Source organism: Arvicanthis niloticus, chromosome 25 (assembly GCF_011762505.2).
Source record: "Arvicanthis niloticus isolate mArvNil1 chromosome 25, mArvNil1.pat.X, whole genome shotgun sequence".
NCBI classification, from domain to species: domain Eukaryota; kingdom Metazoa; phylum Chordata; class Mammalia; order Rodentia; family Muridae; genus Arvicanthis; species Arvicanthis niloticus.
In genome coordinates this window covers 17,395,856-17,422,670 of record NC_133433.1, presented here as the reverse complement: position 1 = coordinate 17,422,670, position 26,815 = coordinate 17,395,856, and the positions used below count along the sequence as shown (strand labels likewise).

The 26,815-nt window shown below is 38.8% G+C and overlaps 1 protein-coding gene across 3 annotated transcripts in view; it reads right to left on the bottom strand.

Annotated features, from left to right (window-relative positions):
• Nucleotides 1–26,815, bottom strand: part of Slc26a7 (solute carrier family 26 member 7) — a 109,407-nt gene that overhangs the window by 10,584 nt on the left and 72,008 nt on the right. Inside the window, exons 9-15 of one of the 3 annotated variants that reach the window (XM_076924133.1) lie at nt 21,317–21,394; nt 20,248–20,343; nt 11,973–12,079; nt 10,272–10,338; nt 8,804–8,911; nt 6,807–6,941; nt 3,595–3,643 (exon numbers count right to left, since the gene is read on the bottom strand). In XM_076924133.1, the coding sequence (XP_076780248.1) occupies nt 3,595–3,643; nt 6,807–6,941; nt 8,804–8,911; nt 10,272–10,338; nt 11,973–12,079; nt 20,248–20,343; nt 21,317–21,394 (640 nt within the window). Of the gene's footprint in view, nt 1–3,594; nt 3,644–6,806; nt 6,942–7,582; nt 7,822–8,803; nt 8,912–10,271; nt 10,339–11,972; nt 12,080–20,247; nt 20,344–21,316; nt 21,395–26,815 lie in introns of those variants that run through there. The other 2 variants (XM_076924135.1, XM_076924134.1) reach the window with 2 other exon arrangements.

Sequence of the window (26,815 nt, the reverse complement as noted above, 5' to 3'; positions counted from 1 at the left end):
AGTCCTGGCTGTACTGGAACTCACTCTGTAGACCAGGCTGGCCTTGAACTCAGAAATCTGCCTGCCTCTGCCTCCCAAGTGCTGGGATTAAAGGCGTGTGCCACCACTGCTTGGCGCATGTTCTTAATGAACCATTTCATTCAGCGGTCTGGTCTTTTACTAATTCCAACAGTCAGTTAGTCCAGATGTGCTGTATATTTAAGAACTCTGTTAGCAAAAACAAGTGCAGGGGTGAACAGTGACTATGGTGCCTGCCTTCAACAGACTTTCAAACAAATGGAGAACGGTCAGTTTAGCTAGTAACTTGAGAGGTTATAAAGCTGGAGAAGGTATACAGACAGCGCTAAGGAAGAACCAGAAACAGAACAATGCCCTCCTACACATATAGGCAAACACTTCCAAAGTCTGCCTCCGCATCCTCAGTACTTGTGAATATGTTACCTTACAGGGCAACAAGAACTTTGCATATTTGATTAAATTCAGGATGTTAGTATGGGAAGATTATCCCAGACTATCCAAGTGTCTGTGGATTCCGAGTCAGAGAAGATGTAATGAAGAAGAGATCAGTGAGAGACCTGAAAATGCCTCTTCTGGCTTGAATATTAAAGTGAGCATGAACCAGGGAACACAGATGGACCAAGTTGGAAAGGGGTGGGGATTTTCTTGTAAAGCCTCTAAAAGGAACATATTCTAACCATAACTCCAGTGCTACGCTTATGAGACTCACTCCAAACTTCTGTCACTGCAGTATAATCTAATAAATATGTGCTGCTTTAAGCCACTGAGCTTAAGATAATTACAACAGCAGTGATACAAGTTTATATACCTAAAGGTTGTTTTTTTTTTTTTTTTAACTTGGGGGTTAAGAGTAGGGAAAGGATTTCAGAAGGATGGAAGCCTGCTGAAACTTTGGAGTTTGTGACATCAGAAGCCAGTTCTACTTCCATAAACATTAAATGTACGTTACCTCTTACTATCCTTAGGATAAAGTAGATCTTAAAAGAGTATGTGTAATATTTGCCAGGTGAATAATGACATGAAAAGTGTGTGAATGAAGAGAAGGAAGAGTTATGTGAGCTGAGACACAGAGGGAACCTGGATGTTTTCTTAAGGGGGACAGACAGGTGCTAGAAGACCACATAGCAGGTTTACCATGGCAAACAGCTCTACAGGGCCCTGTTAGCATTATAATCAGATGATCTAAAATACTAAACATACTTCTAGAAGATATCTTCACAAGTTAAACAATTATGGTTTTAATTTTAAAAAATGCTGTGGCTTCCATTTTCTGATTTGTGTGTGTGTGTGTGTGTGTGTGTGTGTGTGTGTGTTTCCAGTGTAGCCTCGGCTATCCTAGAAGTCACTCTGTAGACCAGGCTGGCTTTAAACTCAGAGATCCATCTGCCTCTTCCTACTGAGTAGTGAGATTTAAGGCATGCCCTGCCACTGCCTGGCATCCATATCTAATGTATGTAAGTATCTTATGGGGTTGTTTATTATGTTGCATGCCAACTAGGCATCTGAAAAGGCTGCTGAAGAAAGGAGATTTTTGACTTTTGTCTCCTTTCCTACTGCTTTTCTTGATTGATGTCTTACCTTGGTTGGGTCACTTGGGTTCTACTCTGTATCCCTTACATCTGCCGAATGTCTCCTAGGTGGCTGCATATAGCATTTAACTTCCTATCCTCAGAATCAAATACAAACTCCTTTGTAATGACACCCCTGGATCCTGTTGTTTCCTGTTTGAAAGTCTTAAGCTATATCTTATTAAGCATCATTATTTGAACTCATAACATCAATAAAATCAGTAAAACAATCTTAAAGTCATATTGACTCATGTTGAATGTGACTAAGAACGGTGTCACAAGAAGAGATACAATGGTTGTGAAACCAGGAAGAGGTTTTAGTGACGAAACTAGGATCAAGACCAGAGAAGGCTTAAAAAAACTAGGAACATAATAGCGTGACTAACTAAGGTTGGGCAGGAGAAGAGGAGGAAAAATAATCTGATGATGATTAAGGATGAAGTGGAGTGACTGAAGAAGTGAAACAAGGAAGATGGTGAAATAGGTAAGTTTTCTATCAGCACCCATATATTTTATGTTTATTTCCCTGATAATCTACCCTTTTCTCTATTTTCTACTATGATTTCTTCTTACGATAATATATAATTACGAGGAGTATTTACTAATTTCAAAAAACATTGAAACTCTAGGGTTATCTTCTTGTCCTAAACTTTCTTCTATTAAAAGCTTACAGTTTAGGGGCTGAAGAGATGTCTTAGTGATGAAGAGCCTGTCCTGTTCTTACACAGAGCCTGAGTGTCATTCCCATTATAGGGTGGCTCACAACGGCCTATCAGTCCAGGTACAGGGAGGGAGCCAACAGTCTCTTCTGGCCTCTGTAGGTATCAGTATTCATGCGTACATGCCCCCATGCCCAACCTTCCCACATACATGCATGCAATTAAAAAATAAGATGAATAAAGCTTTATAAATTATTTACATATTAATTTCATATTGGCAAGTAAATCTGCATGCAAGTCCCAGTGTATGGTCACTAGAGACACAGCCTGAGTCAGACCTCAAGTCATGTTTATGAATCTTGCCCACATTTCCTCCCTCTCCTTGTTCTTTTCCTTTCTCATCAACTAATGATCTTTAAATTATATAATGTATAATTATATATCAACCACTTACGAATTTAGTCCTCTGGATAAATATGCTTTGGATTTCATTAATTCTGTTCTTTATCACCTCACTGCTACACTGTTGTACAGTGTCACTGCTACTGCACAGTTGTGCATTAGTGTTGCTGAATCCTGCTGCACACTTATGCATCAGTGCTGTTCCACTCCTACTGCACAGTTATGCATTGGTGCTACCACACTCCTGCTGCACAGTGATGTGTTACTGCTGTTCCACAGTTAGACATTAGTGCTGCTGCACTTCTGCTGCAGAGTTGTGCATTGGTATTCCACTCCTACATGCACAGTTGACGTCACATGTGTCCTCCCTGCTTCTGTATATTGGATGGAAGAAAGCCAGTCTAACTCATGCTTTACAGGAGGATAAACTTTCAGAGAATAAACACCGACTTGGACATTATTTCAAGGATGTATCATTAAAACATTGTTTCTGTTACCTGGCATTTATCCTAGAAAAGCATGAGCCTGCTATTAGCTTAGTTGGGTGAAGTAAAAATCTAAAATATCCATGAGATAACATTTGGGGGGAAGATTGATCTATGTAAAGATTAGAGTTCGGACATTCGATTTAAGGAGAAGGAAAAGAAGAAAATGGAAGGAAGAACAGAGGAAGAAGTGGGGGGGGGGGCAAAAGAAAAGATGGAAGAAGATAAGGGAAAGTAACAATAGAAGGAAAAGGACCAAATGGATGAGTATGAAGGAAGAGAGGCGGAGAGAGAGAGAGGCAGAGATAAAAACAAGGAGAAGGGAGAGTAAACAGGGATTGAAAGAGGTGGGAGATAGAGAAGGTTCTAGCTGAAGAACATGGGAAACCCTAAAGGGAGAGGGGCCAACAGGGAAAAGAAGGGAGAAGGGGTGTTTATCCTCTAGTGTAAGAGCAAACTCACCATTGCAGTTGCCATTAGACAGGGAACTGAGCAAGGTGTTCTGTTCACACTGAAATAAAAATAAACGTAAAGAATGAACATGCTGTGGAACGATACAGCCACCAGTGAAAAAGTCACACGTTCTTTTCTTCATGAAGAGTAACAATTAGTCCCACCAAAACTTTTGGTCCAGGAGTGTTTCAGACACTGTACGCAGTGAACTGGGAAATGAAGACCCACGTGGGCTGGAAGAGAGTGTACATTCATTCAGTAGATACGTCACTCACTGAATCAGGTGTTAGAAACATTTTCTGAAAGACTCAATTTGTTTTGAACCGAGGTCAAAATTATTTCATACACATTAGCCCCGTGAAAACGCTCAAGAAACATTTATCACATGCTAGATGTCAGGGCGTGAAAACAAAGTGGTTCTGTATCATTATAGTTCAGCTTCTCTAACAGTGATGCCTCAGAGACAGCATGCTATCTGTTTATCAATAAATGTTCTCTGGTTTTTTTTTTAAATCTTTTCTTGGTTAATGATAAGGACAATGCATATTTTTCAGTGTTTATCCCATATCCAAGTCTTGAAGACATTAACAATTGAATCTTCAGAAGCATTCTGTGAGGCTTCTAATCTTGTGTTCCATTATGAGGGAGGCAACAATTAGAAAGGTAGAAGATCAGGCCAAAGTCACAAAGCTAGGGACAGTCTGGAATCAGCCAATGCCTTCCCAGGTTTCCACTCTCAATCACTGCTTGGACAGCTTCTCTTGAGTGTTCCTCTTTAAGGCGCAGTGGGGAATCATTTCCCCTATGTGCTGCCCCGTGCTACAGATCACAGATTTTTAACAGATTATTTCTTGCATTTCCAAAATCCAATCTGTTTTTTAGTCAGTGTTCAGATAATGACACTTCACTGTGTGTCTGTATTATAGAGACTGATCCTTGGCAGATGGACTTTTCTTTTCTCCCTCTTACCTTGTCTGAAATCTCCTGTGCAGAAGAATTTTAAATAATTTATCAAGATACTCTACTTTTAGGAGGTGAATTATAACTTCTCCAATTCCTAATATTTGGCCTGAACAAGGCGACTTTCACACAGTATAGCATAGAAAGGGTTTTAAAAATTAGATGAACTTGGGGAATCAATATTACCATCAATGGCGATCTGTCTTGTTTGTATTATATACCTTGGGTGGGAATAGGACTTTGCCCCTACAGTTTTCTTTCCTCATGATCATAACCCTAGTCTCACCATACAAAACCCTAGACAAATTCTCATGCAGGAGCATCCTACAAAGTACCTGGCCAGTCCTGATCAAAATTTCCCAAACCCTTAAAACAAAAAACTTTGGGAAACTGCCGTAGACAAGAGGATCATAAAGGAGCATGGGGGCTAAATACAATATGACACACGAGCTAGAATCTTGGAACCTTAGCCCCTCACTAAATAAATAAATAAATAAATAAATAAATAAATAAGCTACTAGTCAAAATTAGGAAGACAGAATAAAACATAGGTGAATTTGTTAGCTGTAGCTGGTACACAAAGCATTAACATCTTGAAGGGCTATGAGGTATACAGAACCTATCCTATCTTCTTAGTTTTTCCATAACTCAAAATTGTAAAAAACTGAAGTTGTTTTTTAAAATATATTTTGTCCTAAGAAAATCCCAATTATAGTCCCATTATGTCACACTGGTGTAAGCCCCCTCCAGTTGAAAACATGACTTTACAAATGACAGTCTGAATTGAAGAAAGAGACAGGAGTCAGTATCAGGAACACAGGTTCATTTTAGGCAGTCTTGGATTATACTGTACTGCACTGTTTTAGGTGGAAAATATTAAATTAGACAAATTTCTAATGGGTTCATGAGATTATTTAAAATGATGTCATTTTTCATAATACTGCTTTGTATAGTGATCGTGAGCTAACACCAGTCCACAAAACTATGACAACTGTGCCTTGCTATACAGAATATAAGGTTCTGTGAAATAAATAGGCACAGTATTGACTTGAACAACTAAATATAGAAGTGAATTTCCAATCTGAACACACTGGCTGTGCTCCTCAACATTCCATCGAAAGTGAAAACCTAAAGGCGCAAAGGCAGCACAAAGGCACTCACAACCTGCAGGGTCCCAAAGGTTCTCCTCCGTAAAGAGTTCACACTCCTTTACAGTCTGATGGTATCACCTCACAAATAATTACAGGAAGAGGAACTTCACACCTTCATTTTCAACTATGACCATGAAAATCATGTATTTGCTCCTATATGGGGGTGAGGGGCAAAGGTCATAGACAGATTAGGGTGAGAACTATGGACTGAAGCATTTGGAACGTCCCTTTGCACAGTTCTTGAGACCAGAAACAAGAGGCTTAAGGTCTCCCATTCATGAGGACGTAAGAGATACATGTTCAAGGATATACGAGAAACTAACTGGAGAGTCACGGAAAGTCTCATGAGGAAGTCAGTGAACCTCATAAACCTTATTAGCTAAGACTGCACAGAACTAAGGCAGTCTCAACACTATTCTAAGTGGTTTGCAGATTTTAAGTCTTTGAATCCTCAGTGTTACCAATGAAGACCCTGAAAAATGCAGGCTCAACTAAATTCCCACAGCTGGTGAGGGGCTCGGGACTTGAGGGCTCAAGGGCAAATTATACATTCACCCTGGCTCACTCTGGTGCACATTTGATTCCGTGCCTCTGCTCACCGAGATTTCTTACAGAAATAAAGGAAGCTGAATGTGAGTGGGTTGTGTGCACGTCTACAACCCAAACACTTGGGAGAATGGGGCAGAAAGGGCATAGACTGCAGAGGGAGACCCTGTTTCAATTTTAAAAATAAAAACTAAGAATAACTTAGGAAAGGAAGAAAAGGAAGAGAAGGAGGAAGGAAAGGAGAGGCAATGTTAATTGTGTAATAATGTTATAATAATATTATTAGCAACTGTTTATGCTTCTATAAAGTTGTTTATCATATTCCATATTCTGAAGAACTAGAGTATTACATATTTATTTTAGGTCCATAATTAACAAATCTCTTAAACAATATTCAATATTGTCCTATTCACAGATTATATTGTAAATGAATAGGCAAACATACAATATTAAAGTTTTTCCTGAGGAACAGGTCTGTAAAAACATCTATACTTTATGGTTGTTTATCTGTGGGTATTTGTAGTGATGTTTTCTGTATGACACTCATCAGGAAGCTGGTCCTACCTTGACATCATCATGTGGTTGGCTGCTTTCATTTTCCTTTAGGATGATGTTCATCAAATCAGCACTAAATTTCTTTGCATTCAGAAAAACAAGTGGGTTGTTTATTGAGATGATTTTTATCTGTTGTGAGGTTTCCTTTTAAAGGGAAAAAAAGAAAATGATTTAGAACTTTGGATGAAGTCAGAGAAAAAGAAAACAAACAAACAAACAAGCAACCTAGAAAAAAAAAAAACTGTACCTGATCAGACTAAATCCTGAGTCCACAAACATACCACTCAGTTGTGGATTGTTATCTCTTAACTAACATATTTGTGATTGTAATTTATTTGCAAGTCTTAATGAAATACCTCACATATAAGGAAATACACGCTTAATATTGAGAAATATTAGTATTAAGACAAAACCACAGCTTTTGAGGAAGTGTCTCTTATTTCTATTCAACGGTCCAAGGGAGGTACTATCACTTGACTAGACTATCTAACCTCCACAAAGAGCATCTTTTATTCAGCCTATCAATTGAGATTAACTTAATTGTTATTTTGCAATGATGTGGATCAAACCCAGAGCCTCTCATAAAAAAGGCAAGTGCTCTGCTACTGATTAAACTCTTAAATATCCATCAGTTCAAAAAACTGAACATGTGTCTCCGAGTGTCAACTATCATCTCGATACAACACTGATGTAAGCTCACCCCTAGCTAAAGTATAACTTTGCAAATAACTGGCAGTCCTAATTGAAAGTAAGCCATAACAGACAATATTGAAACACAGAATTACCTGGAAAGCCCTGGATTACACTGTATTGCTCAATTGTAGGATGGGGAAAGGGAAAAGAAACAGTTTTGACACAAAATCGATCGATTTACCCATCTGTTCAGATATTATTGACAACACTCGATATTGTTCAACCAAAACCCTCTTTCCTGTGACTCTGGGTTGGGTATCTGATTAAGAAGATGGTCAATCCTGTGGAACAGTAACTCCTTACCAACCAAGCAAGGCATTACTCCTTCAGGCTTTTGTATTCCCATGAAAGAAGAGATGCAGAGAAAAGCCATGCATGCAGGCAGAAGAAATAAAGAATTAGGTACATCAATATGGATAATTCAGAGACCTTACTGTTTGCTCATTTTAAATAAATGTTTAAAATATATTTCAGAGTCTCTAAAATTATGAAGATAGTACAACTCTAGAAAGCAAGGGTATTGAAACACCAAAAAACAAAACAAAACAAAACAAGGTAGCAAAAAGATTGAGCTGTCAAAATCACTTTTAATCTAGAGGAAACCACACAGAAACTGAAATGTTTAGTTCTGTGATATATAGTCATCAGATTTGATTGTTACAGGAGTTTTAAGATGAAAAACTAAATCTTCGTTAAAGAATAAAGATTCAAGTTGCTGCAACTGAGACCTAAGTTTGTTGCAGAACACACATTCCCAGTTAGAATGGTCATTTTGCATGAAAAGGAGGGGGAAACAGGATAGGGCCATTTTAAGTCAGATAAAATTTTCATTCAACATTGTATATGCAAATTACATTCAATCTTATTCACATCTCTTATTCTTACAGAAAATAAGATAACTATAATAAGTAGTTAGGAAACAACTGATATGCAACATTTTTTTTAAGAAACTGAGATTTTTATGAGCAAAAGTTATTACTTTTTGAGGGACAGAGAAAGAGAATTTTTTTAGCATTTGTATCTGTCCTACAAATTCCTCATTCACTCTAAGCTACATTCGGCCCAAGGTGGCAAGGATTATGCAGTTTGCTCACCAGTGATCTTTAGAAGTAAAATTCATCAATCTAACATTATATTCTGTCTCAAAGATGAAGATGTCAGTGGGGATGGTGGGGATATAGGTTAAATTCCATAAGAAAACTATAAAAGGAAGAGAAAGGCTGGCTTGGTTGAAAACTTGAGCCTGGGAAAGCTCCCAAGGCCTTGAACCAAACAGCCCTCTGTGAAGCAAATCTCTTATTAAAAGAACAAACCATTCTCCTGGGTGTCACAGAAAGACTCCTGATGTTACTTCCTGTTTTCAGGCTACCTGGAAAGACCGTGACATTGGTCCTTTTGGGAGGAGGCCAGTTCTCTGTGTTCTGGGGGGAATCATAAGGTAATGAAGGAAGTGAATACGAGAGTAAAGGAGAAAATGTTAACCAAACATTTATCAAGCAGGTTCAGAGTGAGGGCAACCTTTACAAAATGAGCTAAAACGAGTCAAGTGAACACTTCAGTTATTAGTTTTCTTCTCCCACTTTAAACGTTTTATGTTTTTTTTAAAACAAAAAACTAAAAGTGCCCATTCCTCCCTAGTGGGCTCTACAGTTGAAGTTGGTGCACAGCTAAAGGCAAAAATCCTTGGCCAAACTCAGGGGGCCACAAAACAAAAGAAAAAAGACAACAATGTGGGAAAGGAGCCCAGGCATGGCCCTTTAATCCCAACACCCTGGCAGGTTGAGGCAGGTGAATCTCTGTGAATTCAAAGGCCAGCCTGGTCTACAAATTGAGTTCCAGGACAGCCAAGGCTGTTACACAGAGAAACCCTGTCTCTAAAAATTAAAAATTAAAAAAAGTTTTTCTTAAAAAGGAAGGAAATAAGGATGGAAGAAAAAAGAAAGAGGAAGGAAAGAAGGAAGAAAGAAAAAAGAAAGGAAGAAAATGGAACTGGGACAGGGAGTGGAGGGAAGCAAGGGGTGATTTCCTAGAGTTAAGAGGGAGGTAGGAGAGGGTGAGGTGAAAGCAATCCTGTATGAAATTGTCAAAGAACACCTTTAAATTTTAAAAAATAATAGGGCTCAAACAGTATCTCATGACACCCTTACACAGGAGCAAGGCAAGGCAGTTTATGTAAATTGTCTTTTTATGGAAGTTCTCTGTTCTCAATAATTCCATAATTATTGGCATTCTAGATAGAATCTTGGACTTAATGACTTTCAGCTAATAATTCAGTATCACTGTGTTTTCAAATAACATTTTGAGAATTCTTTGACAATTTCATACGTGCATACATATGATCTTATTCACCATCCCAACACTGATTAGTTCATTAAAATGGCAGTTCATGAATGACTTTTGTTTTATTTTTTTTCTCTATTTACTAATTTTCTTTATCATTTAAGAAATTTTTAAAAAAGATACCAACTTGGCTAATTTTATGCAACTTATTGGTGGAAAAGAAGTTCTCAAATGCCTGAAGTAATCTCTGCTATAAGTCAACCGTGAGCTGAAATTCTATGAAACCGTGGTATGATTTAATTAGAAACCTGAATTCAAGGAGGTTTTCTTTTTCTCTACTAATGTATTACACGTCCACTGCACACTACCAACTGTGGCGTGCACACGTATACCACAAGAATAATGTCAAATAGCATGATTTATTGGATTTTATGACCCTTCAAAACTGTCTCATCCACAAATGTTAATACTTGCACAAACAAAAAAGAAAGTCAGACTTACATCATGCATTTCTGTCTTCACCTTCAATTCCATTTCTTTCATGTCTGTTATACTTAAAGTCTTTGCCCTACATGTAAGGCAGATTAAAGTTACAAGTCATTTTCTGATCACTATATTTAGAGAAAAAAATCAAAAGCAGCAGGTTGTCTTACATTAAAAATTTTAAAACAACATAGTTTATCCTCTATGGAGATTTGTCTGTAAGATACTGGTAAATCTGTATTTTGTGAGGATAGTCTGTAATGAAGAATAACAACACAGGTATCTAACTAGAAATGAATAAATAGAATGTATCTTATTTAATTTCCCAGAATCCAAAAGCTGTAAGAGTTACATTGATTGATAAAAATTATAAAGTGAGAAAAGGCTAAAGATGATATGAGGTCTTATAAAATGTTATGAGAAGAGTGGAAGGAAGGGACTCAATGGTGGTAGTGGAGGAAGATGAGGATGAGGATGATGAGGAGGAGGAAGAGGAGGAGGAGGAAGAGAAGGAGAAAGAAGAAGAGGAGGAGGAAGAGGAGGAGGAAGAGGAGGAGGAGGAGGAGGAGGAGGAAGAGGAGGAGGAAGAAGAGGAAGAGGAGGAAGAAGAGGAAGAGGAGGAAGAGGAGGAGGAAGAGGAGGAGGATGAGGAGGAAGAGAAGGAGGAGGAAGAAGAGAAGGAGGAGGAGGAAGAGGATGAGGAGGAAGAGGAGGAAGAGAAGGAGGAGAGGAGGAGGAGGAAGAGGAGGAGAAGGAAGAGGAGGAGGAAGAGGAGAACAACAACAAGAAGACAATTATCTGTATTTGAGGGTCCTATTTGAAAGTATATTTTCTATTTTACTTTTTAAAGGTATAGTCTCAGATTATTTCATAACTCATTCCAGGAGACCCTTGAGAATGGAGTATGACAAGTAGTAGATGAACTCTGGGAATGCAGCAAAGGATTCAAAGTAATGATGCTCAGCCAAAAGACACAGCAATAAAGCACTCCTCGGCAAACAACGTGGCTTCTGGACCGCCAAGATGGTCGTTTCATTTCCTAAATGACGATTACTGGTGCAAGTTTACACCTTATTGAATACTATACCCTTTAACGTCTTTTTAAATGCTATAATAAGGTATATGACCAGGAGGTTTACTTATTTGATCAGGTGTTATGAAATTTGTTGTAGTTTGATTTTAAATGGCCCTTGAATGCCCACATATTGAAGGCTTGGTTGCCAGCTTACGCTGCTAATGGAAAGCAGTAGAACGGTTAAGAGATGAAGGATAATAGAAGGGTATTAGGTCACTGAACATGTACCCTTGAAGGAGACATTGGCACCATAACCTGTCTCTCTGCTTTCCAGGCACATAGGAACAAGCATATTTATTCCACTGTGCATTTCTGTTATAGATGAACTGGGCCACTACAGGCCCAAAGCAACCTCCAAATCACAGGCAAAATAAAATTGTCCCTTTAAGTTGATTTATCCCAGTGATTTGTTATTATTTTGATGGTTCTCTTTATTATGGCCAATATTAGTCTATATCACATGTAGACAAAGTATTTTGTCATTTGCTTTTCTGTTTCCTCACTAAAAATAAAACAGGAAATTATATATATATATATATATATATATATATATATATATATATATTTAGTCTGAAAATAAAAACAATTATAATACCATGTGTTTTGCTATGGACTAAATACAGAGTATTTAAATAAAGCCTTACCTTGGGAAGCGTCCTAACACGATAGCTATGGTGCAGACAACACCAAACAACAGTCCCACATTGGCAGCAAAGCATATTGTAAAAATGTAAGTACTGATCCATATGCCCTAGAGACACAGAAAAAGAAATGTGGTTACTTCTTTCCCATTTTTCTCACAACTGTAAAACCCTCACAACTGTATTCAACAGCACTCCAGTGAACAAATCTCTGAAATTTTACTTGCATATATATTTTCTCTCTCCACTGTCTCTTTCTCTCTCTTTCCCTTCACAAAGAGGAGCAGGTTATGAGGTGAGCTGAATACCACATAAATGAAAGCACATTAGAGCTGGTTCTCTCCTTTCTCCATGTGGGTTTCAGAGATCAAATTCAGGTCATCAGGTTTGGCAGAAAGTGTGTTTACCCACTAAGGCATCTCACCAGCCCAAGAATACATTCTGTAACGTGAAGAGAAACCCAGGAACCCAGAAGCAAACCAGGGCTCCATCAGCCTTCAACAATACAAGTGGGAAGGTTCATTCCTTTACCTGCAAGCATTGTCAACCATTATTCAAGCCCCAAGTACTAGCAAGCAAATAGTTGGTTGCTATGTATGTGCTCAAAAATATGTCAGAATTTCCAGTGTTTCTTATTGAACATAATGATACAACAAGCAACTATTTGGAGGCTCTTGTCACTCTCAATAGGTTTCTATTTGCTATGATTACTGTGAAAATAACTGATATAGTTTGCTACTATTCTCAAAGCCCAATATTAAACTAATAGAATAAAACAACACTGGTTTAGACCAGCTCCTAGAAAGATCGTATTTATAAAAGCCCACTTCCTATAAAAGCTAAATATCAAGGCTGACTTAGTTCGTAGAAGGACTTCAGAAATTTTTAGAAAAAAAAAAATCTCTTCTAATTAGAATTTTAACTTTTTAAGTTTGCCCACTGTTTGAAATTATAATCTCAGCAAGATTTCATAAAATCTTGTTTTATAAAGCTGGTATTTCCAAGCTTAGTGATGAACATAGCTTCAACAACAAAAAATATTTATGAAACCAAGAAAGGTTATATGTCTAAACACAAAACCCTATTATTTATAAAATACTAGACTAAGAGTTATTCAAATTATTTTTCCCAACTAACCTATACCATTTGCCTATCCCTGCAATGCTAGCTTGTTTTCTTTCTGTTTCAATGTTTTAAAATACTTTCAAAAAATATAATTTCATGTTATCTACAAGTGAGATTAAAACCCCACTCTGTAACTTAAAAATAGCCTAAAATCTTGGTGACAGCTGTATCACACACCCTCCTCTTAAGGCTGAGAGAATACCTCAGAGAGGGTGGAAGGATTGTAAAAGCCAAAGGCATCAGATGACTACAACAAAATTGTTTTTTGGGTACAACAAGGCAACTGCATTTACAAACTAGCTCATATGCATCATGTACAAGACGTGTGCAAGCTTAAAATAGACAAACAGCCATGCAACAACACGCCACCACTAACTGAGGAATCTGGGGCAATTCTTAGCTTGTAGGAGGGGGAGAATCAGTTTTCTTTAAGGGTATGGATTGCCTGACTCTTACAACATTTAAAAAGCAACACAAATTGAACTACATAAGCTAAAAGAGAAAGAAAGAAAGAAAGAAAGAAAGAAAGAAAGAAAGAAAGAAAGAAAGAAAGAAAGAAAAGAGAGAAAGAAAAGAAAGGCAAAATATTTGCTTAGAAAGGAAAAGGGAAATCTTGAGAAAACGGATATATAGAAACTCGTTCGTTCCTTAAACAAATCTGAAGTAAATACCTCTGGACTGGATTTGTTTTAGAATTGAAACAATTTTCTTGGGTCTCATCCACACAAAACTGGTTTAAAACAAGCTGTTTTGAAAGGCTAAGCCCTTGGAAGCAAATGGAGGGGTTGTTATCTGGAAAATCTCTGGCTTTATATGATTTGTCATGAGGTCATCCCAGCTTGACACCCCATAGGCTGGGACACAGTTGTTCTCTTTAATTCAGATGAACTGGCTGTCATTTTAGCCTTCATTTCTACACTGTGATATACTATATGATAATATATATATATATATATATATATATATATATATATATATAATATATGTTGGTATATCCCCTATGTTGGTATATCGACTGGTGCTGGCATGGGTATGCCTTATATATATATATATAGTGATATACTATATATATAAGATATACTATATCTTTCCTCACTAACCTATGACATTATATTTAATCATATACAAAATAGAGCTGCAAGTTTTTTATTCTAACTTTCACTTCCATAATGATTCCGAGCTCTACCTATCAGGTGCTGAGGCTGCCTGAGTGCGGCAGAACAGTACCTCATAAGAGTATCAGAGTATTGAGTCCCACTCCTCGAAACCAGTCTCCATAACTACCGAAGGACTCAGGGATTTTTAGGATCTTGTCACTTTAAAAAAAAAGAAAGAAAGAAAGAAAGAAAACATGTAGCCTAGAGGCCAGAATTCATTAGACCAGCCAAACAATTGTAGTGCCATCTGGCTCTATATTATTTAATTTAAGTTGTGTGACAATTTCAGACATGAGCACTATATATACATCAGTTCCGTCCCTACATCTTCCTCTTCCATCTGCCTGTTTCTTCCTACTCCCTCTCAAATTCATGACCTCTTCTTCCTCTTTAATTATTGTGGTTTTGCATGTGCACATAACTAGAGCCTCCTAAGTCCACTTAGTGTTCATATGTATACAGGTTTTAGGCTGGTGGCTGAGGGTTGGATAACCAATGAAGTTGTACATCCCTGGAAACCAGTCCTCCCTCTCTTGGCAGCCATTAGTTATCCACTGATATTCATCTAGGTGCATGGCCTTATGAGAATCCCCTATGTTGGTATATCGACTGGTGCTGGCATGGGCATGCCTTATTTAGGCAACCATATTTTTGAGATTTCATGGGTGAAGCTTCCTGTTATAATGAGAACACTATCTGCCAGCATGCATTCTGGTCCTCTGGCTCCTACAATATTTCCATTCTCTCTTCTAAATATATATCCTCTCTTCTCTTGTAAATATATTAACTGATGTTAGGTGCCTTACCCCAGTCATTGTTTCCCATATTTTGACCAGTTGTGGGTTTCTATAAGGGTCTTTGTCTGCTACAGTAAAAGCTTTTTTTTTTTTTTAAATAAAAGATTTATTGTATGTATATGAGTACACTGTAGGTGCATTCAGACACACCAGAAGAGGGCATCTGGATCCTATTACAGATGGTTGTGAACTACCATGTGGTTGCTAGGAACTGAACTCAAAGAGTAGCCAGTGCTGTTAACCACTGAACCATCTCTCCAGCCCCAAGTAAAAGCTATCTTGAAGGGGCGAGGGGTGTGTGACAATTTTACTTACCTGCGGTGTAAAGGTAAGTATTTAAGATACAATTTTATTTATGTGGGAAAGTGGTAGTAGTAGGTTCTCTTTTAGATCCATAACCTCACTATCCACAGGCAGTTGGTTGGGTTTACAGTACCAGGTCTGACTTCCTGATGAGTGAGTATTAAGTCCAATTAGATGGCTAATGGTTACCTCTGTTATAAGTGCCATTATTGTCTTTTTAAAGACATCTTGCCATGTTGGTCATTGCTGTGGTTCATAGGTTTTAGAGCTGGGTGATTCTATTGATGGCTTCTCTCCCCAGCAGCTTGCATAGTACCTTTGGATACTATGAGTTAGTCCTACAGAGAAGGCTTCCAATTTAGTTTCACCCCACTTCCTCCAAGACCTATATCTGAAGTGTGTGGAATATTTAGCAATAGGGCCTTACTTGCAAGTTCTGGGAGACAACCAAGTATAATAGTAAGAAACTATATTATTCTAGGAGTCCTTTGGAGCCTCCTGACCAACAAGTCAAAGAGAGGTTCCCCATGCCTGGCATGGGGTTTTGTTTGGTAGTCTATGGCCCTTGAGGAAATCACTATCCAACATCCTTCATGTTAACTTACTACTCCTTCCTGTCCATCTACCTACCTTTACCTTCTGAGCTAGCCCACAATTCTAAGCTCCCTCCCGCTTTCCTCTCTGCATTGCCCCCCCTTCTCTCTTCCCAGTCATATCCCCACTGGTCTTTCTCATGTCCCTCTTTATAGCACTTGTGTCCTGCTGTTCCCTGTCTAGAGTACCCCGACATGGTCCTGTTTTACTTTCTGGGAAGTTCCATGGCTACTCCAGTTTATATAGTCATATCTAAAAAAATAAATAAATAAAATAGCTCTACACGTGCAGCGTCATCCTGTATAAGGTCATATGCTACAAGTGATTAGTATTTTCTGTGGTGACTTCATAGCTAAAATCATCAAATGTGATGTAATAGTAAGTTAGTGAACGACCCCATTCGTTAGAATAAGTCCCAGCAGTGTTCTGTAACAATTCCTGCTGTAAAGCCCAAATATCGTTATCTATCACAGATATCAGGAATTATAAGCTCGTATCCTTCCCACAGGTTTTGAATGAATTGTTTGGCATTCACAACCCCTAAGCACAGGTTAATCTCCTAACTGCCTGAAATACAGGAGGCATTTGCTCTTTGTTCCTTAAAGGCAGTGAGTCAAGGGAAAACACTTCAGCAGCCACTTAATTATGTCACCTCCCCTTGACCTGCATTTTGCTATCTGGTGGGATGATGGATCTGTACCATTAAAATTACATAGAACTGATCAGCTTCTGAACTCGGCTCTATACCTGTGAGTAAAATTCTTATTTAGAATCCTATTTTCTAAATTCTTTACAGGAGGTTTTCATATGCAACTCTTGTTAGCATTTTGTCTAAGTTCCGCCCCACAGTTACCTGGCAACAGCTAAATGTGCTGTTATACTACTCACTATAAAAGGAGCTGTTCACCCGCTCTGCTCTCTCTTTCTCTTGCCTTCTTGCTCCTGCTCTGTCCTCTTGCCCCTCCCCCACTCTTTCCATATACTCATGGTCAGCCTCTACTACTCTACTCTTAGTGTGTGTATGTGTGTGTGTGTGTGTGTGTGTATTCTCTCTCTCTCTCTCTCTTTCTCTTTCTCTCTCTCTGTCTATCTCTCTCTGTCTCTCTCTGCCTTTCTCTGTCTCTACTACCCTCTCAACTCCCCCACCATGCCCTGAATAAACTCTATTCTATACTATACTGTCCTGTGGCTGGATCTCAGGTGGCAGAGGGAAGGGATGCCTCAGCATGGGCCCTCAGAGGCATCCCCTTCCCCCCCATACCTGACTACACTTCCACCAAACATATTCCTTCTCTCGTTATCTTTTTATAAAAGACAACTCTAAAACTGTTAAGAAAAAAAAAAAGACTTCTGTTTTTTAAAGTGGTGACTTCTAATAAAATTTTTGAACTTTATACCTTAAAGTCAGTGGTTTTAAACCTTCCTAATGCTGTGACCCTTTCTTTAGTCACCTCAGGTTATGGTGACTCCCAACCATAAAATTATTTAATAACTGTAATTTTGCTAAACTTGTGAATTGTATTATAAATATTTTGGAAATAAAGGTTTGCCAAAGGGATTGTAACCCACAGGTTGAGAGCCAATGCTTTAATTTTTTACACACACACAGACACAGAGAGAGCAAAAAGATGGTGAAACAGCTAAGAAATGTTTATATATATATACATATACACATACATACACACATACATACATACATACACACACACACATCTGGGGCTAAGTAGATGGCTCCATGATTAACAACACTGGCTGCTTTTCTAGAGGACCCAGGTTCAATTTTCAGCAGCTTATAACTGTTTCTAATGCCAGTATCTGACACCTTCTTCTGACCTCAATTGGCAATAAGCACACAGGGTACACAGACATGCATGCATGCATGCAGAACACCCATAACATAAAACAAACTTTAAAAATAACATTTAAAAAAGAGCTACATCAATTCACTCCAGCCAAAGTATATGATTAGAACCGAATACAATGCCCACTGAATGATAGTGTGTCTGCCATACCCATGCCTCCTTTTACAGCCTACTCTGTGTCTTCATGTGATGACTCCTAAGTCCAGATTTTCGAGATCAATCCCAATCAGTTCACAAGCGACTTCCTATTTCATTTTTTATTAGGTGTGGGGGAGGGCACAGTGCATGTGTGGAAGTTAGAGGACAACTACTGAAAGGCAGCTCTTTCTTCCCACCCTGGGGGTTCTGGGGATCAAAGTCAAGTCATCAGGCTTGGCACAGCAGGTGACCACCTTCTGAGCCACCCTGCTAGCCCATAATTACAAGCTTTTAAGCCATTTTTTAAATTGTTTAGAAAAACTCTTTCACACTTAACATGCCCGAGTGCGCAGCTACCAGACCTGTCTCCAGGTCCCCTCCTTCTCCACTGTTTTTCCTCCCTTGTAAAACTAAGATTCACAAACATTCTACAGTCAGAGAGCTTGTAACGGCAGCTCACTGTTTGCTCTTTCAACTCCCTGTCCAGTCTCTCCCTAATGCCTCGAAACTGTTAATAAAGAGCACGGGAAACCACATCCTCTCTCAGTCTACTGAGGACACCCTACCGCACACTTTATTTTCCCTTTCTATTTTATCTAACAGCCTCCTGCTTAGGGGTCTGCTTTCATAATTAGCACTGTAAACTTCTTTCTGTCCCTCTCTAGGTATAGATTTGCATGTCGGGTTTAGATCATACATGACATGCATTTGTACTCTATGTTGTCATGTTAAAATAAAGCGGAAGTGGAATATAAAATGAATCTACGAAAGAGAAAAGCATCTGAAAAAAATAAATAAATGTAAGTTTAAAACCGTAACTCTAAGTAAGATGTAGACCTGTCAACCACTCAGGAATCTGGATCATAATCAGGGAAGATGCTGGAATCAATTGTAGTCTGCCAAGGGTATCAGAAGCTTGAAAGACCTTTACAATAACTGTGTTGATAAGAATGTGTAGGGACAAGAGATTTTAAGTTTGCTGGCTGAGGCTGGGTCACCAGAGAATCAGCAAAGAGTCCAGTAGAGATGCACTTGATGTTCAGACTTCATCGTAACCGCATGGCTGTTTGTGCTACTCCAACTTTTCCCCAAGCAGAGAAAACCTACGAGTGGGTTGAGCTCTGTGTGGTGGTTGTGACAAAATACTTGAGGAAAACAACTCAAACCAGAAAAAAAAAATTATTTTGTTATCATGGCTTCAAGGGCTTCAAGCCATGGGGGTGCTGAGGGCACAGCAAAGCAAATCACTTCACATCATGGCGGCAGGAAAATTGAGACAAAATGACTGATAATGGCTTTTTCTCTAGCCTTGGGGACTCATGCCACATCCAGTGCAGGGCTTTACATCTTAGTCCATCCTCTCTTAAAAGGGCATGACAGACACGCCCCCAAGGTATCCTTTACTAAACTCCAGGTTTTTCAGAGGTGAGTGACTCAGGAGCAAGCATGCGCATCTTTTTTAAAAAGACCCCTGGTGAGCAATACATTTATTTCTGTGCCTTTCCCTGAATAAATGGTGTCAAGAAGGTCAAGTCATTATCAACTGGTCTTTGTATCCCTCATCCACTCAGCCTTGTGCTGGTAAAAGTCACAGAGACAGCATAAGGAAAGTAAGCACCAGCATCAGCCCAAGCGCTTCCTTAGCACAAAGGTTCAAAAGAGGAAACATAGGACATGGCGCTTCAATAGGAAAAGTGTGGTCTAGAGCAGAACAGAGGCCACTCATGAGATCTTCATTCACCCTGGAGAGAGGAAGGATTTGGGAACGCTTTACACAGACCGGTTTCTCTAGAATGTAAGTGCACTAAATATCTCTGCTAGCCAAAACACACTTTCTCATTGTTTATTGTTACCTAATCTCTCCTGTTCCCCCGAGATATCTTACGAATGTAATCCTCCCAATGGTCTCATCTATTGAAAAGACAAGTTGTGAGAGGTTTTGGCACTAAAGTGGACACCACTGAGAGACCACTGTGTGTCTATGTATCAAACATTTAATGCTGGATTTTTGTGCATATAAAACACCATCATATATCTCTCAGTGAGCTCTGCCTTCAAAATCAATCCATGATTTAAACTGGGCATCTTCAATCCACTCAAATTGAAATCCTTTCAACTGCATATTCATCAACATAAGATAAAATTCTGTGTTCATGCCTTCATTCAAACTGTGAAGATACAACTGGGTGTACACAAGTCTCAAATGGTTAAGCATATTTCCTGCCAAATGAGAGTATTAGAGTATATTTGGTAGCATGTGCTTAAGCCAAAGAAGAAAATATCTGGTCAGACTGCTACTTACCCAATCGATTTTATCCACATTCCAGTATTTTCTTAAATCCCGGAACTGTATTAACATTCCCTTCAGTCCCACAACAATAATACTTGCAAGAACGCACTGCAAAGGAAGAATAAGTTGGGGGAAGAGCAAGACAAACATTTTAATGTGAACTTAAAAGCACCAAGGTATTTTGAGTTGTTTTTAAAGTAAATTGTTGAAAAAAAAAAAAAAGCTGTCACAAATTAGATTAAAGTAACATTTGTTTAAAATTAATTTATTTTGCACTTTAGGGAGACACAATCAATTTTAGCAAATCACAGGGCAACACTGATGCAAGTCTGAAAGAACACAAAAGAAAGAGAAAGAAAGTGAACTGTGAGGCTGAACGTCGAAGACTGAACTTCCTCTTTGTTAGGATCACTGTATTTTATTGGAAATGTGTTTGTTATAGAAATTATGCACTCAACTATGTATGTCAATAGCTGTCCTAATATAAGATACCCTATTTCATAGAAACCTATACCCTTGAGAAATGAACTTGAGTATTAGGCAATCATCTTATGAAAATGATGACTCTCCCTTGGAAAGTTAGGAATTAGAGACCTGGAGGGGAAGACCAGGATGGTGGCTGGGGTCGTGGGAAGCCCTGGTTATGAATGGGTAGGGGAAGCACAGGCATTTAGTGCTAAGTCCCACTCCATAAGTCACATGTGCAGGCTGTGACAATGGGTTTTGTGCTCTATTCCCTTTCTCCAACCCACACTTTCTGCAAAATTCTTTGAGAGCCTCTTTTTTCATTGCTGGGGATCAAAACAAGGAATCCACTCATGCTCAGCTGATGCCTTAACATGGAGTTACACCCTAGTCTTCAAAACATACTTTTCATGAGAATATTTCTAGTTCCCCCTAATAAGCCAGAAGACTGTCACCATTTCCTTCCCTTTCTCCCCCATCCTCCCTTATACTCAATATTCACGTACCTAAAATGATTTTCAGGTTTAGGGTTATTGAATTTATTGTCCCAGGGTATTTTGTGTGCAATAATTATGATTAAAAGTCAAGAAGTATATCATAAAAAGCACGACTATACCATGGGCAGCCAGTACAGCAAAGGTCCTATTGCATAGATGACGATAAGGATGAGAATGCAAGATATTAGACAAGCCACCTGTAAAACACAAGACAGACAAAAGAGAAAGCCTTGAACTCTGTTGTTATTTCAAAGCTACAGGAGGGAGTAAAGGCAAGAAAAAAAAATTGGCATATCATTGTTAAATTGCATGATCTGTTCTTAGCTGTGTTTTGCAGTGAATGGATACCAAATGTAACAGTGGACAAACTGGTACAACCAAACGAAGTCAATGATGAGACAATTACAAACACACATGTACACACACACACTCACACACACATGCACTCACACACACAAATAAGGCACCATTTCTTTGCACAACATGTCGAAGCAAAGGCTGGTTGCAAGTGAGAGTGAAACCTCACTGGAAAGCTCTATAGCCTGACTCTACTCAAGTCCCAGAGGGCCAGATTGGATAACAAGGGGAGAATTTTCAGCCTGGGGATTTTCTCTGCTGTTGATGTACTTGTTCCAAAGCTCCCCCACCTCAGAAGTTCCTCACAAGAAACTCTGGCAACAAAGTGCGTGGATAGGATAGCAGGCACAATTTCTCTGCCAGTACAAGAGACTTAATTTTACTAATCCCGGGAAGTCTTTAGTGTGATGTTCTTTCCCTCTGAGCCTGCTGACAAACCACCTGACTTCCACAGCAGTGACAGAGAAGCTGATTTCACAGAAGCAGAAGTCTGACCCCTTAAAAACATTTGGCCAAATTCACAAATTCTCACATATACCTAAAATATCACTATGAAGACTTCAGAGGGAATCTTGGTGTATTGGAATGGCTTGAATTAGATACATAAATAAATCAGAATCTGGTAAGAACAACTGAAGGTCTCAGCCGCTGCTGCCGGTACACAGCAGATACTCTGAAACCAGCTTGACCATCTCACATGGAGTAATGCACACACTTACTGTGGATCTAAAGAGAATGCATAGATTCTGGAACATTTTCCAAACAGCAGTAGGAAAGAAAATGTGTGGACTTCAAAACCATCAGTGCTAAGAGAAGCCAGATACAAAACATACAGTTCTGTATCAATAGCAATTTTAAAAGAGAAAAATTATAGGATGCCAGGGAATGGAGGTAGGCACTGAAAGTTGAATATAATTAAACATGGGGAAATACCCATTTTGAAATAATAGAAATATTTTATATATTGATTTTGTGGTTACACAAAATATACTTTTCTTGATACAATGACCTTTACCCCTAAAATGTGGTGGCATTTACTAGAGTTAGTAAACCAGTATAAACCTGATTTTACAGAGAGATATTGAAACTGAATCTGTAACAGCTGCTGTCATGCAACACACCCAGAGGCAGCCAGCATGGACACTTGTCTTGATGCCTTTGAAAGACACACTTGTGGAGGAGGGGCTGTAAAATAGCAGATGACTCAGTTCATCAGACATGCTCACAGATTAGAACAGCTAGAGTTAGTAGCTGTGTGCTTGAATGGACAGTAAAAAATACACTAACTGCTAAGTTTTATTTCAGGTAAAAAAAAAAAAAAAATCAATGACATTTGTCCTCCCCGTGGGTCTTTTTAAATCCAATACTAACTCTGTACCTGCGAGCAAGTACTGAGCAAGGAACTGAAATGAATTCAGTGTGAAGTCACCATTCCTAAGAAGGCTCTGAAGCACAGAGAGATTAGTACCATCCAAGGTCACACGGTGAGGGATTGGAGACGTGTGGAGGCAGCGTGAAGCCTGCACTTTTTTAAATCAGATTTTTGTTTGCTTTTCGTTTGTTTGTTGGTTAATTTATTTCACTTTCTTTGAATTGTCTTTTTCATTCAGTCCAACATGTATATATTAGCCACTCGAAAATATGTGGTGATTTAGAAAATATTAAACCCCTTATTTTTAAAACCTTAATTTATTTATGTGATATGTGTGGCTGTCTGTCTGGGTATGTGTCTGTGTAGTATGTACCTGGTACTCATGGAAGCCAGAAGAGGGTGTCGCATCTCCTGGAACTAGAGTTACAGGAAGTTGCTACCATATGGGTGACAGGAATTAAAACTTAAATCGTCCAGAAGAGCAACCAGTGTTCAAAGTTGCTAAGCCATTTCTCCAGTCCAATCCCCTTATTTCTAAGCAAATCTTTAATTTAGCATAAGCCTATATGTTTGGAAAAGTTTTCTAACTTCTGTCAAGAATTGCTGATGGTGGAGAAATATAGACTGAATTGGAGAAGGGGATACCCACACAGTGGCAGGACACAGGGCAGAGTTGAGGAAATAACAATCTCTCTCTTCCCCGTCTGCCTCTCAGTTTCTTTCTTGTCTCTCTAAAGGATATCAACTGTGACCACGTTGTTTTTAATGGTCTTAAATACTGAGACTAAGTCTAACGACTATAAGCCTAACTGTGTTTCCAAAGATGTGTTTACTTATTTATTAATAATGTGTCCTTTTCTTTGACTTGAATTGAAGCAAGGCATGTATTACTCTTCTAACCTATGATAGCATCTCTGATTTAAAGTGGAGCATTCGGTTCTCAGCACTGGCAATGGAGATTTTTTCAAACACATGGTTTAATTTGCCACTTCTCAAAGGGAGGCAGTTCAACAAGCTAGAGATGTTCATGTCAATTTTTTTAAAGTTCCTAGATAGATTACAGCCTACTAAGGCTGCTCTAAAACACTACACAGCAACTAGATAATAGAAATTAATGTGCACCTCCCTTAGGCTCTTCACTGATAATATTTGATTTGCTTCCATGTCAGAAAACAAACAGAGCATCTGTAAGCTGTCAGTAAGTTTTAGAGTTAGGTTATAAACGCTGAAGGCAAGTGTTCACATCCTCACCATCCATGAGGCAATCCACACCTGTGCATTTTCCTCTTCAATACTTTCCATGTCGTGCTGACTAAACGCCTCAGAGTAATTTTTCTCTTAAAACTTTGAGCAATCATGTCTAATAGTTAAGTCTGCACAGAAGTTAATGACAGCTCAATGTTTTCCATGTTTTATTACAAGGTTATGTACATATATAAGTATGTGTATACGTGTGAACATTACATAAATTCTCTTTCAGAGATACAAAGGAAGTGATCTCAGTAGCACCATTATATCTGCACAATCCTTACAAAGATGACCACTGCAGGCATTAGGGTCCTCCATAATCACCCAATACTTGGTTGGAAAAGAGGGAGATCCCAATTGTTAGCTTCCTAAGCAGGGGTCAAATTACATTCAGATTTATGAAAGGTAGTGGAATTTCAATAAGAATAGGAGGAGGAGGAGAAGGAGGAGGGGGAAGAGGAGGAGGAGAAAGAAGAGGAAGAAGAAGAAGAGGGGGAGGAGAAGGAGGAGGAGGGGAAGAGGAAGAGGAGGAGGAGGATGAGGAAGAGGAGGATGAGGAAGAGGAGGAGGAGGGAGACAGGAAAGGGCAGAAAGAAAGAATGAAAGACAGGTCATGAAACAACAGAGCTAAATTAAGAAGGCCTTGAAGAAAATGTAAGCAATGAGCCAACTTCTGGAAGAATCAAAAGAATACAGTTTGGCAAATTAGAGCCCAGAGGCAATCTTAGCGCTGCAGAAAAGCATGCCAGCTGCTGTTTTCAGTTATGGCTGCGCGGCCTCTGCAGCAGATGCTGTCTGGCATCCCTTGTGGTTCTGTGATCCTCCTGAAGTCCCTGAAAAGCACTGCTGTCTCTCCTCTGTTGGAAGTGAAGAGAAGCGTGCAATCGAGGGAGCCAGGGGGACACAGAGCTCCTGTACAGAGCTAACCTTCTCGTTCAGAGACGAGGGAAGTAAGAAACAGTATTTATTTATTTGTGCTATTTGTCTGCTTTGAGCATCACATGTAAACAAGAACGCTCGTAAGAGCATTGCCATGTGCGCCTTTGACCAGAGCACGTGCTAGTAAGTGATCGGACTCTGTTGTTATTCCTGTTGAAACAGTTAATTACTTTTTCTGAGACACTGGGAGTCTTTACATCCCCTTCAGTTACATACGACAGTCCTAGAGTCTCTGCCCCATAATCACCACAAAAGGTTCCTAAGTACTTGAAATATGACTAGTCTGTATTAGGATTAATCCACACATGTAAAATATATACCAGATTCCTAAGTTTAATTGAGGGGAAAATATTTTTTAAAAACTGCGTATGCTTCTGTAATTCACGTTGAAATTATAATTACTTTATCCTGTCAGGTAAGTTAAAATGTATTAAAATCAGTTTTAATAGATTTTCATTTCTAAAGGTGAAGCCACTAGATAATTTAAATTATGTGGGTAGCTCATATTTTATTTCTTTCAAACTAGACTTCTTTAAAGCATGTGACCAAATGTGTGAATTTAAAAAGATTTTTTTCCCAACAATAAATGTATGACGATATAGTTAAAATGTATTAATTATAATAAAAATTGCCTGATGAAAGCCAAATTTCTGGCATAATGGCAGCAAAACTGGTAAATTATATCATATGTAACTCGTAGCCATTTTTCTTTCTTGTCCACTGTGTCTATGCACAGAGACACAGTACATATACCATGCTAGGTACCTGGCTAAATGAACACCAAGGATACAATGAACAGTAGCAGACGGAATCTGTGCTCTCTGGTGGCTTTAATTCCAGACTAGAAAGAAGGTATCAATCATATGGTCACATTAGTGAGCACAAAATGTAATCAGTGCACAAAATGTGAAGAGAAAAAACGCCAGCCCACAAGCGTTAGTGATGGCTGCAGCGCAGAAGGAAGCAGCCAAGAGGGACCTGGAAGGCATGACAAAGAGAGTGGAGCCCATCAGACAGAGAAAAATCATGTGCTGAAAAGTTGAATATGAGATAGAACCCAGGCCAGTGGGGTTTAGAGAGATGTCTCAGCAGTTAAGGGCTCCGGCTGCTACTCTGGGATTTGAGTTCAGTTCCTAACACCCACATCAAGTGGCTTACCACTGCCTGTAACTCCAGTTTCAAGAATTCAATACCATGTTTCTGGCCTCTACACATACTGCATGGGTGTGCACATTGCACTGAATGAAACATGCTTATAAATAAAACTATCATGAAATCTTAAGAAGACGGCATCTTGAAGGAACAAAGGAAAGAGGGAAAGTAAAGCTATGTAGCTGAGACTTGTCTAGGAAAGTACTAAATTGTGTAGGGGAAATAAATTTCTGACCTGAAAAAAGTCTTTGCTGGGACTGAAGGAAGAAATAAGATGCTGTTGTTTGCAGAGCTGGAATTGAATCCTGGGCATGGCAGACGAAGCGTTACTATCACTTAGCTACACCTCCGGCCTTCAATAGATAACTACCACACAAAAATACCTCGGTGAGATATTCCTGTGAGAATATTGAAGCTGTTGCAGGCAGTAAAGTAATTAATAAAGGTAATGTGCTTATCATTTGTGCTTTGATGAGTTGTAATTAGCTAAAAACTTGAAGGGCTTTTATGTGTTCCAGGTTAATTTAGTGGGTATGCATCTCAGTGCCTA